The 21,326-nt window shown below is 34.7% G+C and overlaps 1 protein-coding gene across 3 annotated transcripts in view; it reads left to right on the top strand.

Moving 5' to 3' along the window:
* Nucleotides 1-21,326, top strand: part of EML4 (EMAP like 4) — a 151,976-nt gene that overhangs the window by 88,031 nt on the left and 42,619 nt on the right. For 2 of the 3 annotated variants that reach the window (XM_061155528.1, XM_061155526.1), the window contains exons 6-12: nt 17-42; nt 231-263; nt 12,085-12,208; nt 13,605-13,754; nt 16,478-16,547; nt 17,975-18,085; nt 19,908-20,003. In XM_061155528.1, coding sequence (XP_061011511.1) covers nt 17-42; nt 231-263; nt 12,085-12,208; nt 13,605-13,754; nt 16,478-16,547; nt 17,975-18,085; nt 19,908-20,003 — 610 coding nt within the window. The remainder of the gene's footprint in view (nt 1-16; nt 43-230; nt 264-12,084; nt 12,209-13,604; nt 13,755-16,477; nt 16,548-17,974; nt 18,086-19,907; nt 20,004-21,326) is intronic. The other variant, XM_061155527.1, reaches the window with a different exon arrangement.

The following is a 21,326-nucleotide window of genomic DNA, read 5'->3' as shown; positions in this document are numbered from 1 at the left end:
TGAATTCCTTTTGTAGGCATAAAGATGTCATCATCAACCAAGGTAAATTAAAAATCCTTTTTAAAAAATATGTTTTCTAAATCATAAGTTTTCCCTCTTGATAAGAATATTGACTTATTTTCATTCAGTGTATTTTATTTATTAGCTCACAATAATAAAACATATTTTATAGTCATCTAAGAAAATCTCTTAATTTTTATTGTAAGATATGTCATTTTTGTCTCAACCAGCAAAAATGTCAACCCGTGAAAAAAACAGCCAAGGTAAGAATAAGCTACGCAGTTGGTCGCCTTCTTAGTTAATTTCTTTCTGGATCTCTTATTTGGCTTTTCATTATTTATACTACCTGACTTTCCTCTTAATGAAGAAAATATGGTAATTTGAACTAGTGAATCCAAACACTTTTCCACTTCTGTGAGCTCTGAAGAGTCAAAGTCAACAGTAGAAATAAATATATCATCACAAAGAGGTATAAAATACCAAGGGGAATTGCCCCCCTTTCAAAAAAAGAAAAGTACTTAGAAAAGCCATTTAAAAGATTGATAAATTTTAACTCAGTTTCCTGTCTTGCCAACTTCATTGCAAATAATCACTCATTTCTTGAAGCTAAGACTTAAAATGTAATGAGTCTAGCAAATCCATTTCCTCTTAAATTTTTCTTTTATATTAATTGTAATCTCTGGCTACTTGCTGTTGTTGGCTTGTTCTGACCCCAAAAAGGAGAGCAGACTTTCTATAAATGTGTATTTAATTTAATTGCAAAGTAGGTAAGATATATACATCAGTTTTACATTCCCCTTCAATTGCCTGCAAATTTAATTGAAGCATGCTATTCTAAGTAAAAGCATGTCCTTCCTGTGCATGCTTTTTACAGCTAATTTCTTTGTGTCATAGTTATCTTTATTTTTTAGGCTATTATATTAACCATATACCATGTGGTTAAAATTTTTGTTAAGAGATTTAACTTGATTTCTATAGATTTTTACTTTCTTTGATTCTACTAAGAAAAAAGTATTTGTGATCTTCTTTGGGTCATTTGTTTTTACATAGAAATTCTAAATTTGATTTTTGCTACTGTTTTCCTTCAGTTAGGTCTTATTTTCTCTTTCTTCTTTAACTAAGTAAGATTAAGTAATGGTTGAAATACCTTAAGGAAAAGTGAAAATCTATTTACAAATCCAATTCTTACTATGTGCCAAAACATTAAAAAAAAAACAGAGATAATGATAGATAGTGGAAGGAGCAGTGAGTGGAGAGTGTCTGTGTTTAATATTTGGCTCTGTTGTATAGCAATCTTTGTGGCATAGGCAAAATGGCAACTTCTTTGGGTGGTTTTCTAATCTTAGAACAGTAACTATAAAGCTTACTTCACAAGACTGCTGAAATATGTATGGAAGTACTTTAAAAGCAGAAAACACTGCACCTATAAAAAGGTGCTACTATTATTACATGTTTTGCTAAAGAACTTACATTTCATAAAAATCCATATAGCTATGATAAATGAGAAAGGGCTACCTCTCTGTCAGGCTGTGGTATGCCCTTTGAAAGGAAAAGGGAACTAACTTATGGTTAGTATATCATAAGTGAGTGGTTTGTGTTGATGACAATTTTCAAAACCATCCAAATAGGCAGATAAGTAAATGTATTTAAAAGGGAAGAGTTTTGCTAGAGAAGGATCACCAAAGTGGGGGGAAGAAAGGATGGAATGAAAAACTGAAAAAGGATATAGAAAAATCAGTTAAATTCTATTACAAGAATTGTATGTGGCACTAGTGGTAAAGAATCCACCTGCCAATGCAAGAGACATGAGATGGGGTTTTGATCCCTGGGTCAGGAAGATCCCCTGGAAATGGAAATTACAAACCACTCCAGTACTCTTACTTGGAAAATTCCATGGACGGAATTATTCCAGATGTTGGAATTTAATAATGTCAAGTGTTGCTTGCATTAAGCCTTATTTTTGAAATTTGAGTTTGTTCTTTTGCCACTTTAATCAGTTATGTATATCATTAGAGTGTATCTTGAAGGAGAACTCTTACACTTCAGCCTGTTACGTAATTCAGGTCTGACTGAAGCAGAACCTGTGGAAAGAAGTAGATGGTTCTAGAGATTGCAGGTAGGGTATGAGAGGTAAGGAACAGAGGGAATCTATGAAGGCCAGCTTGAAAGTGGGTGAGAGGCATCTACTGAAATAAGGGACATTTGAGGAGTAGATGTGGAGAAAAGAATAGTTTGGTTTAGGACAGTTATGCTTGAGTTGTCGGTAAATCTTAATTTACTTGCAGAGATGTGTAACAACATGGTCTAGATCTTTAACACCTGTAGTTGAAGTCGAGACTGATTTCACCATTTACTTAACCTGTGATCAAAAGCAGATTAATTAATCTTGTCTTTGTTTTCTTATCTATAGTTGAGACAACAATAAAAACCCTCAAAGGATTATTATAAAAATTAAAGCTAATGATGTGTCATAGCACATGGCACATAGTACCAAATAGATTTTCGTTATTATCAATATAACAGTAAAACTTTGCACTTAAATATGTGGAGTTAAGATGAAAAGATGACCATTAAATAGATGGTCTTCACTTGATGTAAGTTGTAGATTGTTTAGTATTCATTTTGCATAATATATTTCACAGCACATTTTCTTATACTTTTGTTATTTAAAATATCTCATTTTTGGATAGTCTTTTTAAATGTGATTTATTAGTTCTCTAACTCTTTTTTGACAGTGACAAGTGTGACTTGTTCTAAGCCATCTGCTTTGATTTGGGAGCAAGCTGATTTACATTTGTTATACATAAGTGAGTGGTAGCAGAGAAAGCTTGACCTGAAAGGACTGTGTTCTTTAAGCCCAGCAAAGTAAAAGAGTAGTAAATCTGCATATTCTGATTAGCACTTTGAAGAAAGGAAACCATGGTTGAAAGCAGTAGGAGGTGAAATGGGATGTACACAGAGCAATCACTCGTCTAGGTGTACTATACCATATTGTCTGAACTCTGTGGAACTTGTATTCTACCTGTAAGAAACAAATAATAACTATTTAACATGTCAGGAAGTAATACACATTGAGGAAGAACAAGGAGTGGGGAGAATTGCTATTTTATATAGAGTGGTTAGGGGAGACATCTCTGATAAAGTGACATTGAGTCACCTGAAAGGAAGTAAGTGAACAATTGGGTATCCAAAGAAAAGAATTTCATGAGCAGAGAAAATTGGAAATACATAAGCTCTGAGTTAAGAGCCTTCTTGCTGTGTTAGGAGCAGCAAGGAGGTCCTTGATCATAGTGTGCATGCAATTCTGTATTTGTTAACCACTACACTTACAGCATATAGATTCATTCTAAGCAAGAGAGGTGTCATTAGACACCTCACTTAGGAAAGGAAAGCAATGTTATTTAGTGGAAAGAGCATAAGAATAATAAGCATGAGACCTAGTTAGGGGTGAATCACAGAAGTTTAAAGAATCAGAATGTTACAGTGACTACAGTTATGTGTGTTGGTTGGGAAGAAACTAAAAATTTCATTTGCCAGAGGAAATTATGAAAAAAGATAAAACATCCTTCTTCTGTTAATAAATTTTTCACTTCCTCTTGGGACCTTGGACATCAGTTTCCTGATATATATACTTTGGCTTAGACTGTATATTACCAAGAGTCTCTTTAATCACTTTTTGAAAGCTCTTTCTCACAACAAATAGAAAATGGAAGACAGCCCCTCATACCTTCTCTAACTCATGTTTAATCCACCTCTTAATAGTTTGACTGCAGGTGCTTTTGCTTAGTGCTTAGTACTGTTTTCTGACCTGTTGGCTCCAGGCATGTTCTGTCCTGAAATCTGATCACATTGTGTAAACTGAGCGTTGTGTCTGAAAACATAGCTAAAATTTACTGCAAGAATGTAGAGTAGCAGTGTCCTACTGACACTCTTTGTATATTGTGTTACCTGTTAAGAGGAGGTATATTGTCACCTGCTGAGAGGGTGTGCAGTTTGAAACAAACCAAAGAAATCAAAAGCCCTTGAGCTACAGATAGACTCTTTCCTTGTTGGATATTCCAAGGTAATATCCAGAACTTTGCAATTCCAGAAGTTAGAAAAAAGGGTGCTAACTCTAAATCTATTTTAAGTATAAGTAAGCAGAAGAGGAAGGAAACAAAATATTGCACTTCCAAAAAATACACTCACCACCAAAATTTACCTATTGGCATATGTTAAATAGAATATATAAATATTACTTAGATATCTAGGTCTTGGCTTTGTCCAAGTATATATTCTCTGTATTTAAAAAGAGACCAAAAAGGAGGGGACCTCTTCTCTGTTGGAAATTTTTTTTTAAGCAGAGATCTGATTTCTTGTTAGTGACAGTCATCTAGATTAAAATGTATTTCAGGGCTGTCCAGTTTTTTTAAAATACAAATCATCCCAACTTCTAGAATATGTGTTTTTAACATCCTCTTTGCATATTTTCAGCTGAGAAAAAAGCCCAGACTGCCCCCCTTTGATGATTCTAGTGGTAAAGAACTCACCTGCTGATGCATGAGACGTAAGAGATGCAGGTTCAATCCCCTGGGTTGGAAAGAAGGGCCTGGCAACCCACTCCAGTATGTTCCATGGACAGAGGAGCCTGGCAGGCCACAGTCCATAGGGTCGCAAAGAATTGGACACAACTGAAGTAACTTAGCGCTCCCCCTTTGAACATGGAGAATATGAGTTTTCATGAGAATTTCTAGTCTTGTACATATTCATTTTGCTGTGTTTGAAGACGTTTCACCCATAATGAATTTTCACAACTGTAGGTAGTTTTTTGTTTTGTTTTTTTAATTTAAACTAGGAAATACAATTAACTGGAAAATCTTCATTCCTTAACCATGCCGGTTAACGAACCAGTAGAGTTAGAAATCCATTTTGTTTGGAAATGACAATCAGACTCCATGTTGTGTTGCTCATTCTATCAGTTGTTACTGTTTTCCTGAAGTGCTTTGAAAAGAATTCTGAAACTTGTGATTAGCGAAGAGGTACAAATCATCCGTGAGATATATGAGAGTGCAGGAAAAGACACAGTGAATCACATACCACATTTCTAAGCCATACTCATGGTTGATTCTCCAAGGAACAATTTCTCCAAAAATATTCTATTGATTATTTCCTTTAATAATGCTTTTTAAACTTTTTAAAGATTTTAATATTTCTAAAAATACATGCAAATAATACAAGCACCCATCTACTGACCCCCCAGATTTATCAGATCTTTACATTTTGCTTTATTTAACTCAGGGTTTTTTTTTTTTTTAATTCACCTTTTTTTTCCCCCCAGCTATATACCATGTGATATATCTTAGTTCCCCAACCAGGGATCAGATCTATGCCCCCTGCATTAGCGCAAAGTCTTGACCATTGGGGTAGTACCTTTTTTAAAAAAAAAAAAAAGAAGGAAAGAAAACATTAAAGATAAGTTGAAGTCTCTCAATCCTGTTTAATTAAAATTTTATAGATAAATTTTTATCATTCTCCTTGGGTCTCTTGATTCTCTTTCTACTGTAGTTAATTGGGAAAGAGCTAGAGGGGTAAATATTTTGATATCTGGAATTTCCTTTTTTTTAAAGATTAAATCCAACTTGGCATATTCAGATAAAGCGAAGAATTTTTTTCATTTAGTGTTTAAGATAACCTTTCCTGGAGATGTAAGTGAGTGATTTGAGCCGCTTCTTTAAAAACCATATTTTGCTTAGTTTAAAAGTGTTTTCAGCAATATAGCAAATCTTTTGGAAGTTTTGTGTGCCTTATGTTGAATAGATTTATTTCCCTTCTTTTACCAAAGAAAGCCTTGTTCACACAGTAAAAATAATCTGAAATGCTTAAACAAACTCCCATATCTGATATTTTCAAATAATTCTATTATAGTCACAGTTGTAAAAAAAAAAAAAAAAAACAAAAAGAGAAGTCTGACTAAAGGAGGTTTAGATTTAAGAAAGCAGTTAACTACAGATTGACTTACTACTATAATTAGTATGTGTTGACCAGCAGATACGTAAGATTTGGTTAGGTGTCTCTGTTGTAAGCTCCTAAGAGTCTAGGTTCACATCTTTTATATCTCCATTGTGTACCCTCATCACCCCCATGTATTAGTAATTAAGAATTCAATAAAATTTACCAGCTAGTAGAACTCTACCTATAAAACAAGGAAAATTAAGGTTTTAGCATTTTGTCAAATTTTTTAGACCTGTGTTCTTGCCCAAGCCAGTAAAACTAACTATATAATATTTGACAAGCACCACAACTAGGAATTTTTTTGCTGTGCAAAATAAGGTTAGATTATATATCCTAAACTTATGACTCTCCTTTTTATTTTGCAGTCTGCATTTTATGATCTGTTTTCACAGCTAGTCCTTTGAAAAGGAGTGAAATTAACATTTTATTATAGCATATATCAACTTTCTTATTCAAAATCCAAAGATCCTTATAAATTACATAGTTTCATTGGAATTTTAAAAATATTACTGTAATGTAAAACTTGAAATATTTTGTTTAAAAATAAATTTAAGAAAAAATTTTAGCTTTCCTTAAATGGTTTTTGTCACTTTCTACCATAAAATTGTGGACAATATTTCTAGCATCTTGTTTACCTGTCCTGTTCTGTAGCTCTGTGGTTTGGGGGAGTAGAACTGGTAATATCTGAGAAAAAGATCAAGTTAAAGATTCTGAGAGTTTCTGTTTGTGAAATTGGGTAGAATCACACTGCAACATTTTAGTGAAATATAAAACCCAAATTCGGTTGTAGGGCAGAGCCTTTTAGTTCTAAAGATCATAAAATACAAATAAAAATGGATTTCTAAAGTGAAAACTTTGGGAGAGAGATGCTTTAAACTGTAAGCATTCTAGAAGGTCAGAAGGCTTTCTCCAGGCAGTGCCCATTACATAAATAAGTACAAATCATAGTCCAAACCCTTGAAGCTCAGCTGCTGTTGTCTTTGAAAGGCTTTTTTTTTTTTTTCCTTTAATATCTGTAGGTGCAGAAATAGGGAAAGCTATTTAAAAAAAAAGGGCACAGAAGGAAACAGTCTTGGATAAGAGTACAATTTTCTTCTACACTTTTCCTGAATTTTTCCTTTTGTTACAACCTGTGAAAGATTAATAAATTTTGATGAGCATCTTTTAAGCATATAATATTGATAACCAGTTGTTTATATCAATATGAATTATTTCAGCAATACTTTTCTCAGAACACCTGAGAGTAACTATCCCCAGAAGTGTGGATTAGGGAATATAAAGATCATTTTGCAACGTGGAGCACTTTGGAAGATAACACAGCGCAGGGGAGATGCTAAAGTAGAAGAGTTAACAGCACGTGAGGAGACTGAAGGGCGAGGACTAAGAGGTGTGCATGAAGGACATAGAAATACAGTATTTCATATTTTTGTCTAACATGCACTGTTCCAAAAGATAATAGAGCAGAAACATCTTTTTCTTCTCTTGTACTCTGATTTCCTATTGTTGGGAATTCAGGGCTCAAGCTAATACTACTTGGATTATAAGTAAGCTACATTATCAGGTAATTAGACTTATGCAGCCGAAGGACCTCACCACTGTCTGAACAGTACTGTCCAATGAAAATATAGTATATAAAGCACATATAATTTTAAATGTTCTAATAGCAACATTTTTAAAAAAGAAAACTTCACAGGTAAGATAAGTTTGGGCTTCCCTGGTGGCTCAGTGGTAAAGAACCCACCTGCCAATGCAGGAAACGAGGGTTCAATCCTTGGGTCAGGAAGATCCCCTGGAGGACACGGAGCCCCCTTGAGTATTCTTGCTGGAAAATCTCATGGGCAGAGGAGCCTGACAGGCTGCAGTCTGTGGATCGCAAAGAGTCAGACACAACTCAGTGACTAAACAACAACAAAATTAATATATTTAATCCAGTATATTCAGAATATCAATGGGTGATCAATATACAAAATCATTAATGAGTGACTTACCTGGTAGCCCAGTGGTTAAGATGCTGTGTGTTCAGTGCAGAGGGTACGGGTTTACTTCCTGGGCAGGAAGCTAAGATTCCACATATCCTGAAGCTGTGGGGGGGAGGCGTGGGTGTGGGCGGAGGAGCATTAAGGAAGTGTTTACTTTTCTCATACAAAATCTCCAGACTCTCATGTGTATTTTATGCTCAGAGCATGGCTCAGTTCACACTAACTGCCTTCCAAGTGTTCTGCCAATGGCTCTTGTTTCAAATTGTGCAGATCTAGGACGATAGTTTAGAAAGAAAATATTTCACAAGTTCTAAGTAATAGACATTTTGGGACACAGTCTAGGAACTCATCTGACCTTTCTGAGCCTTGGTTTCTCCTTCTGTAAAAACAGGTGTTTGGACTAGGTGAGCTGTAAGATTTCTTCCAGTTCCAATGTTATATGTATCTAGAGAAATGGACTGATAAAATTTATTAACAATATCCGACACAATTTCTTCTTTTTTGTTTGTTTGTTTATTTATTTTTCCTTACACCATGTGGCTTGGAGGATGTTAGTTCCCTGATCAGGGATTGAACCTGGGCCCTGGCAATTAAAGCACTGAGTTCTAACCACTAGATCACCAGGGAATTCCCTGAATTTCTTCTTTTATAATTAAGCTATCTATCATTGATCAGATTTAATTAAGAATATTTAGTTTATTTGAGCATAAGGTAGTAAGTGGTAAAGCTTAGATTCAGATAAGGATGGCCTTTATCACAAAGCTTGTGTTCTGTCCACTATACTGTATAGCCACCCTCTCAGTACCAGGAATTTTCAGTGTCAAAATAGATAAAATGTTGAGATGAATTACATTTCAGGAAGCAGCAGCTTCATTATTGAATACAGATAGCCCTATGCTATGTTTACTATTATCAAGAGATAATTTAATCATTTCTTTTTCTCACATATCTGGACCACCAGACTTTATTAATATATTAATTAATGTTACTGATCTCATACTCTTTTTTGACCAGTCCCATGGTCCCTCTCTTCCCCTTGACTTTCATGCTGGTGTACAATGAGGACAGCCAGAAAGTAGCAGTTGGGTAAAACAACTAAGTTGTTTAGCTATAGGGTCAAGAAACCTGACAGACTCAAAATGTTTGCAGTGAGAATTTGACTCACTAGTGATTGAGGAGCAAAGAGGTTCTTCATCTGTATATTTTGTCTAATTCCCAAGGTAAAGACTCTCTTCTTAGTTTGCAAACTGGTGAGCTCTATGTTGGCCAAAGGTGTGTTTTCACATGATATTCTCCCTCTTTGGCAAAGGAGTAAACATTTAAAAATTGGGAGACTTCACAATAAATTATAGATTTTCTGTTTCTCTTGAAAAATGAGAAGCTCTAGCAGCACTGGGCCAACATTTTTCCTGAGGTTGATTAGGGAGGTTAGGTTGCTGCCTCCCTAAGATGGGCCTGGTGGATACCAGTGCCCCCACCTTAACTGATCATCCCATATGCTCCCAGGGCTCTCTCTTTGCATTTCCTGCCTGGGCCTCTAGACACTTGAACTTGTGACCCAGATAGGACCCTGAGAATTCTAGCTCATTTGCATGCAGTTGCTGTTCTGTGGTCACTTTAAAGCTTTTGAAGAGAGATGATAGAGTGTTGAATAATGTATTATAAGCAGTTCCTAGACAGTGTTTAGAATGCTTACAAATCCAAAGGGAAAGAAAGATATACTTGTCAAGACCTCATACTTTACAGTGTGGTATCTTATTTGTTCAATCAGAATTCCAAATGGTAAGTAGTAGTAGTATTTTGTTTATTAGGAAAATGAGGCCAGAGTCTTTTGGTTAGGAGGAGGATAAAGCTGGGATTCAAATTCCAGACAGTGTTTCTCCAAAGCTCACGCTCTTTCCCACTATAATGTGTTGCCCCCCTCAGTTTCCAGAATTGTTCCCAGTGTCTAGATAGATACTCAGCCCCCAACATGTATACGGCCAATTTATAGACCGGAAAAATATTTTCACCTAACATGCATTGCCGTTTTTATATCATATTAGAAAAGTTCGCAAGCATAGATACAGCTGCTTTGCTTTTACTTGGTTGCTTGTGCTGCTTTCCAGTTGCTGAAGGCATCAGTGCAGTTTTCTGAGCTGTCTCTATTGCAGAAGTGAAGTTGCTCAGTCGTGTACGACTGTTTGCGATCCCATTGACTGTAGCCTACCAGGTTCCTCCGTCCATGGCATTTTCCAGGCAAGAATACTGGAGTGGGTTGCCGTTTCCTTCTCCAGGGGATCTTCCCGACCCAGGGAACAAACCCAGGTCTCCCGCATTGTGGCTTTACCCTCTGAGCCACCTAGGGAAGCCCCTATTAGCAGAGGAGGGCACTTTTTTTTCTTTGATGCTATCCTAACCCATTCCCTTTGCTGGTATACAGTCTCTTTTAACTGGCAATAGAAACATCTATGAAGTATTGTTTTCCGTTCAGAAAGCATTTATGCTATACACCTTTGACCAGTGGATGACCTTGGAAGAAATTCCACAGGACAGGATATTTCCCTTTAAGGATTTATTTTCTTTTAAAAAAAAAAAGAAAAAAAACCAACTAGAGGGAAAATTATGTAACAAATTGACACCTAGAAGAAAGTGGACTTTACAAAAAATGACAGGGAGATAGAGATAAAGATGATTGCTGAAGGAAAATAGTTACAGTTGATAACTGAATCATTTAGTTATCATCAAAGTCCAGGAAACAGAGCCCACTCTTAGATTCAAAAGTAATAGAGACATACATCACGTGGTGTTAAAAAATTGTGGCGTGGGAGGTCTTAGCCTGTTCTTAGATCAAACCCTGAGGCTGAGCACACTGTAATAATAATAAAAATAACTTGAACTTCTCACCCATAGCAAGTACAATTTAAATCTGACTCTGAAGAAATACTTACAAACATTCAGCAAATGGTTTTTTTCCTCCGTCTTTCATGGTTTGTGTTACATAAGCTATTGAATTATCTATGCGTCCCCTTAGTAGCTTAGGTCATTCATTATTAGAAGTCCTGAGGTTGATTCAACCTTTGATTGATAATCACACTTTGTTTCTAACATGATTTTCCTATCATCACAGACAAGTTAGCAAGTTCTAGACAGTGCCTATGCATTTGTACTCAGTCCCTTATTTTCTCCTTCTCTTTTAGGTTCTTTTGTAAACATTTCACAGCCACCATCAACATTTATTAAACCTTTCTGTATGTAGGTCAGCCAAGGATGGGTGTTTTTGTTTTGTTTCTTAAGACTTACAAACAGTCTGATCTGTTCACTTAAGTATTGTTTTCATTTGTAAAAGGTGTACTATAAATGTTGATTTGATTCTAGAGTTGTCTTTTTAACATTATTAGTTTTAGACTATTGCAGATCTTACAAGCAGCTATTGGTTTATGTAAATAAAAGATATTTGTGCTGTTATGTTCATATTACCTATGCTGCAAACTAAAAAACTATTTCCTAGCACTGTCTTTAAGATTTTAGTGTATTATAATTGAACTTAATTGCTTAAAACTCAAGGCTGATTGTCTGCACAGCTGTGAAATGAAGAACATGGGTCATCTTTCCCTCCATCTCTGATCGCTGCTCTGTGTAACAGTGCTTAGTCTCTCCCTCTGTCCCTGACTTACGGGGGTGTCTGACTCCACTCATGGTGCGTTCTGTGGCCACGTTTTTTTGTCTGTCATTAAATGTCAGTAGGTTGATCAGGTAGTGTGGCAGACATGGTTGTTGTCAGAGTACTCTGATAATCTTTTTTTCAATTGTCAGAGAACCTTCCATTACAAAATTATTTTCTCTTGCATTTTTATACCTCAACTTTCCTGACTTTCTTGTTGCAATGTGTCAACTTATAGATAAATTATATTTTAATTATGAAAAGTTACTCTCTGTTAAGGAATGACCAGTGATTTTCTTTCATTTGATGTTTTGAACTAAGTCTTTATACAAAAGCAGTTGTATATAGTGAGACTAGAATTCTGAAGTAGCTATTTCCTATCTTGTTTTTATTATGTCATATTAATAATCCATTTTTCTATGAATATTCAGCAAATACATCTGTCTTAATTTTTTTCTTGTGTTTCAACAGAAGGAGAATACATTAAAATGTTTATGCGAGGTCGACCAATTACAATGTTCATTCCTTCTGATGTTGACAACTATGATGACATCAGAACCGAACTGCCTCCTGAGAAGCTCAAACTGGAGTGGGTGTATCCTTTTCTATTGTGACAGCAAATTTGTTTGCTCTGTCTTTAAGAAAAATTACTTCACCTGACCTCTATCAAAATTGTCTTTATGTCAAGTAAAACATGATAAACAGTGACCACTTGAGAAAGTAAAGAGGTGTCATCTCTAATCTTTTCACATATTATGTGTATATTGCTGTTAGCAGCTTAAAAGCGCCAAAGTTAATATCTTCAGATAGGGTAAGCAGTATTCCATGGACATCAAGGCAGGTGCTTGTGGTGTAGTAAAAGAGGCATCAGACTAGAATTGGAAGGCTGGTGTTTTGAGTCTTGACTCTGCCACTTAACCCCAATGAACGTTACTTCTTCCAGTATAAAAAGAGGTCAGTAATCCGTACCTCACAGGTCCATTTTAAGAATTAAATAAGGAAACATCAGTTAAGCATTTTGTAACCTTTGAAATAATATGAATTATCTTATTAAGAGCTGAAATTAGCAAGATGGATTCTAATTTGAGAATTAACTTCTTCATGACCAGACATTTTCTTAAAAATGAGTATATGAAACAGTGCTCCTTATTTCGCTTAGGAAGTCTCATTTCTCTTAGACATTCTAAGAAATTCTCAGTGAAGCAGAAGAAACTTAATGTTTGAATTTTGCTTTTTGCCTCCATTCTCTTACATCCTCTTTCCCACTCCTTGAAACAGTCCCTCCTTTTGGAAGAAATTAGCTTGAGAAAACTCACCAATCCTGTGATTCTGCACTTTCTTAGCAGGCACTCTGCTTATACCAGACTGTGCCTGGCTATCTCTTATTCATCATTTAGGTCAAGTGTAAGTGTCACTTTTTCAAGTAGCTCTTCTTTTTGTTTAAATTTTGGGCTGCACCATGCGGTTTGTGGGATCTTAGGTCCCGACTAGGGATCAGACCTGGTTAAGCAGTGAAAGCAGAGTCCAGCTGATAGATCACCAGGAAATTCCCTCGAATAGCCCTTCTTTTGATCTCTCTCTTTTTCTTTCTCCGTTTAAGTTAGATCCTCCTTTTATGTTTTCTCCTAGCATCCTGTTGTTTTTCCTTCCACAATTTCTAATGATATACCTGGTGTAAATTTTTGTTACCTTTGAAAAGCATGAACTCCAGGTACACAGGCCCACATTTTTTTGTTCAGAAGTGCGTGTTCTACTCTATGCCTGATACACATTAGGAGCTCAATATGTATTTGTTGGTTGAATGAGGAAACTAAGATTTAAGCATATTAAAAGTCTTGGAACTGCAGAAGGGCTAATGGCAGGACATGAGTTTTATAGTTCCAGTCCAGTCCTCTTTTCTTATGTTATACTGATTCCCTTACATATCATTAAGAAATTATTTAACATTTTGAAAGTTACGTTTGTTTGAAACCTTGACTCTTTCTTTTAAGATATGGTTATCGAGGAAAGGATTGTCGAGCTAATGTTTACCTTCTTCCTACTGGGGAAATTGTTTATTTCATAGCATCAGTAGTAGTACTATTTAATTATGAAGAGAGAACTCAACGGCACTACCTGGGTCATACAGACTGTGTAAAATGGTTGGTATCGTTTAATATTTTTTTTTAAATTTCATGCTCTTATTTTTGTATTTTATTAAGCTGGGTTTTTATTGGAAATGATTTCTTGTGGGAAAATGAGAATTTAAGGATATTATGGACATCCTGTAGATAGATTTCAAAAATAAAAAAGACTTATAGGCCTCCAAAATAGTTGGTGTGATACCTGCATCAATAGGTATCTGCAATAGATACCTGCAACATATCATCTATAAATTTTGATGGGGGCTTCTTTCGCTTTCCCAGATCTTTTATACTTTTTCCTCTGGCCTGTAACATCAGATATATGTGGCAGACTAGACTTTTACATACTTATGAGAGTGATTATTGGTTACTTAATATTTATTGAGAATTTATTTTATGTAGGTGTTTTGAACTTGAGACTTTTGGGAGGAAAGGGAAATCATAACTGAATAAGGATCAAACTGTAAAATAGAGTGAGAACCATAAAAATGTGAGAACTCGTTTTCTATGCTTGGCATGTTTTTGAAGTACTCAATTTTACTACTTCGAAGTTAACTTGAATTACCTGTTGCTTAAATTCATTATTTTCCAACATTTAAAATCTTCTGTTCTGGCAACTATATCTATACCTAGAAAAAAATTAATATATGTTAGACTTAAAATATAGATATTGTTAAACTTTTAGAGATGATTGAAATTTTGTCTTTTTCACTAGAAGAATAATAATACATGTACAGGATTACTTATTACAACATCATTTTTGATGGTAAAGGTTGGAAAGAACCTGAATAACTTTTAGCTGGAGACTAGTAACATTGTGGTATGCATGCAGCATGCAGCCATAAAGAAAGAATGAGGTTAGATGGACTTAGAGATTATCCTCCTTAAGTGAAGTAAGTCAGAAAGAGAAAGACAATTACTATATGGTATCACATATTTAGAATCTAAAATATGACACAAAAGAGCAGAAACAGACTTACTGACTAGAGAATAGACTTGTTGAGATTGGGGAGAAAAGAATTGGGAGTTTGGAATTAGCAGATGCAATCTACTATATAGGATGGATATACAACACAGTCCTATTGTATAGCACAGGGAATTACATTCAGTACACTGTGATAAACCATAATGGAAATGAATGTGAAAAAGAAAAAAATATATAACTGAATCACTTTGCTGTGCCACATAAATTAACACAACATTGTAAATCAACTATGTTTCAACAAAATTAAGAAAGAATGAGAAGAGTGTTTGTGTATTAAATGGAAAGATCGCTAAGATACATTCCTAAGTATAAAAGAACAAGAAAATGTGTAGTATTCTACCATTTGTGTAAAAAAGGAGGTGGAAGATAAATGTTTATCTTGACTTTCACATAGGTAAAATTTTTCCAGAATTAGTAATAAAAAGAAACTGATTACAGTGATTACCTGGCTGGTATTACAGGGAATAGGGATGATAGCCAGATAGATGAGACTTTAGCAGAATTTCATATGTGTTTTTATAGTTTTTGATATTTGAACCATGCACATACATTACCTAATCCAGCAATTTTGCTCTTTTAAATGTTTAAGATTTGAATTAAATATGGCAAAATGTTAATGTTAGATTTTTTTATTAACTCAATGTAATTGATCTATATTTTAAAAAGTAAATTTTCTGGATTAGGTAATGTATGTGCTTGGTTCAAATATTAACTGTTAATGTAATTGATCTCAATAAAGGATATATGGGCTTCCCTGATAGCTCAGTTGGTAAAGAATCCACCTGCAATGCAGGAGACCCCAGTTCAATTCCTGAGTCAGGAAGATCCACTGGAGAAGGGATAGGCTACCCACTCCAGTGTTCTTGGGTTTCCCTGTGGCTCAGCTAGTAAAGAATCTGCATGCAATGTGGGAGACCTGGGTTTGATCCTTGGGTTGGGAAGATCCCGTGGAAAATGGAAAGGCTACCCACTCCAGTGTTCTGGCCTAGAGAGTTCAATGGACTGTATATTCCATGGGGTCGCAAAGAGTTGGACACAACTGAGTGACTTTCACTTTCATTTTTCTTTCAAAGGATTTGAACTATTGGAGAGGAAATAACATTAGTTAAAGCACCATCTTGATAAACTCTAGCCTCTTTAATAGTAAAAGTAGTTAAACTGATAATCTTTTATACAAATCAAATTATCAAGGCATGTTAAAAGGTATAGTTCTTAATATGAGGAAATTGTAGTGGAATTTTTAAAACATTTTTATTTCTTTATAACAATTTAAATTGATAGTTGTTCTTCTGGAAAGTAATGAGCAATACATACCAAAACCAAAAAAATGTATGTTCTCTATTTATTGCTTAAATTCATTATTTTCCAACATTTAAAATCTTCACAATGTAATATTACATCTTCATGGTAATAAAACTATGTGAATATGTCTAGGTGCAAGACTAGAAAGAAACAAGTTCCTTTATCATGAATACATGATAAATTTATCATGCCACAATTATGAGTAGATATTTTCTTCAAATTTAGTGTTCTAATAATTCAGTTTAACAAAGGAGGCAGAAATACTGATGAAAACTTAGAAAAGAAGTCCTATAGGTAATTGATGTTTATTTGATTAGCCAAGGAAAATAAAACAAATGAGTCACATTGAGTTTTTTTAATGATTAAAAACTGTTGAAAAATGTTGATACTGAGGCATGTTTCTGCTGTTTTACATCTTTCCTGTATTTAAATTGTTGTTAACACTGCTTTTTAGCCTTGCTATACATCCTGACAAAATTAGGATTGCAACTGGACAGATAGCTGGAGTGGATAAGGATGGAAGGGTGAGTGGCACAGTTTTATGCATTCTGTACCAGGTGATATTGATATTAGGATGGGATTGATTGTATTTAACCCTAACTCATTTATTTCATTCTCTTAAAATTTAACTATTAAGGAATTTTTAGTATAAGCAGAGAAAAAAATAATAGAATGTAATAACATTAAAAAAACAAAAGTCACACTAAAATACTCGTTTCCAGAAAATAAGTGTTCTCCCTAAGGAAGCTATTTACTTACAAGAATGGGAGAACTGATAAGCTTATTAAAGTTCTTTTTTTAAACATAGAATAATCTATCAGTCTGCTGGAAGGTACTATAATTATCCTAAATTGATGGATCCCTAATTTTATATTTTACATAAGATTTTATCTGTGTTTTATATATGATTTTTTATAATTGATTTTATATATGACAAGAAATAGCACTTAAAATTTACAGTTATTATTCAGTACTATTGGCTTACATGACAAATCCCTTATTAATAAGGATCAGTAGTGAATATTAATGATGACTGATTAGCATATATATGACTAAATAACATTTTCTGTCTCGTTTCTTTAAAGAAAAGTAGTTGGAAGGGTTATATTGGATGACTTTTAATACTCCTTCCAGGTCTAAATTCTGTTTAAGGGCTGTTTGCTTAGCAATTTTTTGGACACTGATTTTTTTTTTTTTAAGTATTATTTTCTCAGGAATGAAAGTAATGCAAAAAGCAGGATTTCCAGTGCAGATTTGCTGGTATTAGAATCCTGACTCTACCTTTTAATAGCTGGATAACTATGGACAAGTTATTTAAATCTCTTATTTCAAAACAGCACTGTAACTTGTATATTACCATATGTAAAACAGATGACCAGTGCAAGTTCCATGCATGAGGCAGGGCACTCAAAACCAGTGCTCTAGGACAACCCAGAGGGATGGGGTAGGGAGGGAGGTAGGAGGGGGATTCAGGAAGTGGGGAACACATGCACCCTTGGCTGATTCATGTCAATGTATGGCCAAAACTACCACAATATTGTAAAGTAATTAGCCTCCAATTAAAATTAATTAATTTAAAAAACTCTATCTCAATTTCCTCATTAGTTAAATGGTGATTATAATAGCACCTAACCCCCAGGGTCTGTGAGAATTAAATGAATGAATGCGTGTGACATATTAGAATAGTATATAGCACATACTAGGATACTCAGATCATTTGCTGCTGCTATTATCACTTTGTCATTTCCTTATTTTTGTAGTAAGAGAAGAAAATACCTGCTCAAGATTCTTTGGGGGCATGTGTAAATGTACTGGCTATTTTTTATTAGATATTTATCCATCCATCGTTATTTTTTAAAGATGGTAAACAGTTCTTGTAGGAGTGGTATCTTCATCTATGTAAATGCTAGTTAAGTCCTGCTATCTTGTATTTTTCCCCTTGTTTTTGCAGCCCCTGCAACCCCATGTCAGAGTGTGGGATTCAGTTAGTCTTTCTACACTGCAAATTATTGGACTTGGAACTTTTGAACGTGGAGTAGGATGCCTGGATTTTTCAAAAGCAGTAAGTAGCAATTTTTAAGGGAGTAAGCCAGCCGCACAAAGATAGAGAAAAGACGTTACACTCAGTTTTGTGTGTGTTCATAGAAAGTGATCACTGAATTGAAAAATTAGATGTTAGCTATTGCTTATCAGTGACCAGCATTTTAACTGAAATACTAAAGGACTTTGGTTTAGATAAGATCCAGGATATTACACTTAATTATACTTATTTTGTTCTGCCTGAAATAGAATTCCAGTGTAATAGCAGGAAATGGTTAAAGGAATGCATACAAAGCATAGTAAAATTGAAGCAAGTAATAAGATATGTTTTTGATTCAGCTTGAGTCATAGAGGTCTATTTTATTTAGAAATTTTATGGACATGAAACTTGGCCAATTCTGCTACAAGTATTGTTTTTTCTTAATGTCATGTTGCAGCAAAGAAAACAGTCAGATCTTTGTGCTCACTAAAACCATGAATTGTTTTGGTTCTGAATTGATGACGGCATGATGTTATATTTAAGTTTAAAATTCAGCATCTCGCATTCTAACCTAAGTCTTGGTGCTTTATTCTGGGGAGAATGAAATAAGATGTTGCTCATTTAAACATTCTGTTTATTCTTGAACTATATGTAATTGTTATAAACCATACAGGAGAACTTCTATATTTTTAGGATCCATAATTTTTAATTTCAAACATAAATACTCCTCCAGATTTTATTGGGCCTCATTCTTTCTTTAGAATATATTTATGTATTCACATTATCTCTTCAGTTCCTATCAGCAGCTGTATTCTGGATTATGACTGTTTTATGGGATGTGGAGGAGGAAAGGACATTTTTAGAGCAGAAGTATAAATTTGGGTGGATACAGGAACTTTCCTAGCTGACAAGCACTGAATGTCAAGGGTTCTCATGAATCAGGAATTAGAAGAAAGGAGATGAGAAAAGGAGATGAGCAGAGAGCGGGGAAATACTTTTACTACCTTCCTACCCCCTAAAATCTCTACAACAGTAACTGTTGTCTTCTTGTTGATACCTTTGTTACAGTGTTAAGGTTATCTTGAATTGCCTCATACGCTGACTTTTCCTAGTTTAGGTAATCATTTCAATACAGGGTAAAAGGAGGCAAAAGAGAAGAGAATACGCTCTGCCCTTCCTCTGTACTCTCACTTGTCACCACAGTATTTCTTTGTTCCATAGACATCATAAGGTGTATGTTACAAATGCTACTAGAAAAAATCTTTTAATATCATCCACAGTTATTTTTCTGGGAGGCATCAATTAGTGAATGAAAATGGTTACAGGAAAATAGAAAGGAATTTAGTTATGTTTTTATTTATCTTGTTGATTCATTTTAATATAAATCAAGAATATCATGGAAAACTAAAATTGGCAAACTTTCACATAGCTTATTCCAACAGATTTACTGAAATTTAGGACCAAAGTTATAAAATTATATACATTTCACATCTACTGCAAAGGAAAATACTTTAAAAGCAGTCAAAACACTTTAAAGCAGAAAATACTTTAAGACACAGAATGGACTATGCTCAAAATTAATTATTTGCTATTTTTGAATAGTGGAAGTGGCTAGATAGCAAATGGAGATCAACCTAGGGGGAAAAATTAGAAATTTGAAAAAAAATTAAGAATCCCTATTATATTTCTGAAGAAAATACAGTCTTAGTAAATAGTATATTCATTATATTTCAAGGAACCATGAGTTTAAAGCATTTTGGATTTATCTTAATGTTGGTGGTTTTCATATTATGGTATTTCTTTTTAAAAAGTAAGCCTTACCTGAAGATTTTTAAATGCCTTATTTAAACTGACTTTTCTTTAGGATTCAGGTGTTCATTTATGTGTTATTGATGACTCCAATGAGCATATGCTTACTGTGTGGGATTGGCAGAAAAAATCAAAAGGAGCAGAAATAAAGGTAAAAAATTTTGAATTAAGTTATTTATCTTTTAGAATACATTTTTTGTTTTGCAAGTCCTTGGAAGTATGTTGCATATTCTTAGGTTTCAGGAGAGTACCAGCTGACCAAGTTCATCAGATTTGCTGATTTGTCATCATTCTTATGATGGTGGTGGTTTAGTCACTAAGTCGTGTCTGACTCTTGCGACCCCATGGACTATAGCTAACCAGGCTCCTTTGACCATGGGATTCTCCAGGCAAGAATACTGGAGTGGGTTGCCATTTCCTTCTCTAAGCATTCTTATTTATGGTACCTTTAAGATAAAGTAGTCAAGCAGCTTCAGCCACTTTCAGTGATGTTTCAGATACATTGTACTACTGAAATGCTGAAGTAGTTGGATATCTAATCTCAAAATTAAGACTACATGCTCTGCTTGGCTGCTTCTTTAACAAAATGTTATTTTGTTCAATCTATAAAGATTGAAATATCTAAAGGAAAAATTCAACCTTGGGAATATGATTGACATAACTGAAAAAACATGCAGTGAGAAGTTTTTTGGTCTTAATTATGTCTGTGGGATTATTACATAAAATGCTACATACAGCATTTATAGTTGCTGTGGAATAGTGTTAATCCTTTGGTGTGGAGCAGGCTATAACTTGTAAGAAAGGAATGAGGTTAGCATTGCAGCTGCATTCATATGGCTCAGAAAATGGCCTCCCTCTGACAGGCTTTCAGAGGGATCCAGAGGTACAGGATGGCTTTAAAAAGCCTGTGACATATTTGCTTTACTCTTAAATAACATCACATTCCAAAAAAAAAAAAAATCATATTCCTCCTCAGTTGCCCTCCAAGTTTTGTTTTGTAAAATCTTCAAGCTTTCAGCTTCTTGGATGAAAAGAGGTTATTTCTTTTAGATAGTATAAGTTAATCTTTTGAAAGAAGTAGGGTAGATTTTATTTTACTTGAAAGGAATATAAGGTGTCAGGAAAGCTCAAATTTTAAAAAAACATAAATGAAGACAGATGGTCTTTCAGCCATCGTTCAAAGTAATTTTACATTGAATGTCATAGGGAAATAATACCACAGTGAAATACGTAAAGTTTGGTCCTTTGTATTAAAGGCTGCCAGATGAAGTCTTAGGTTCTCCTCCTGGCTTCCCCTCGAGACCCTTCCTGGAACCGTGGGTGTATGTGTTGCTGAGAGTTAGGACCCGCGTCTTGTGCAGACTCCATGTGCTGCTCCCGTTGCTCCCAGGCCGTGGTGACCACTTGACGTGTCCCACGTCAGCTGGCTCCAGCCCAGAGCAGCACGGGCAGCTCTTGTTGCCTGTTGGACATC

The sequence above is a fragment of the Dama dama genome, chromosome 11 (genome assembly GCF_033118175.1).
Source record: "Dama dama isolate Ldn47 chromosome 11, ASM3311817v1, whole genome shotgun sequence".
Taxonomy (NCBI): domain Eukaryota; kingdom Metazoa; phylum Chordata; class Mammalia; order Artiodactyla; family Cervidae; genus Dama; species Dama dama.
The sequence above is the reverse complement of the archived record's forward strand: the minus strand, read 5'-3'. Positions and strand labels throughout refer to the sequence as shown.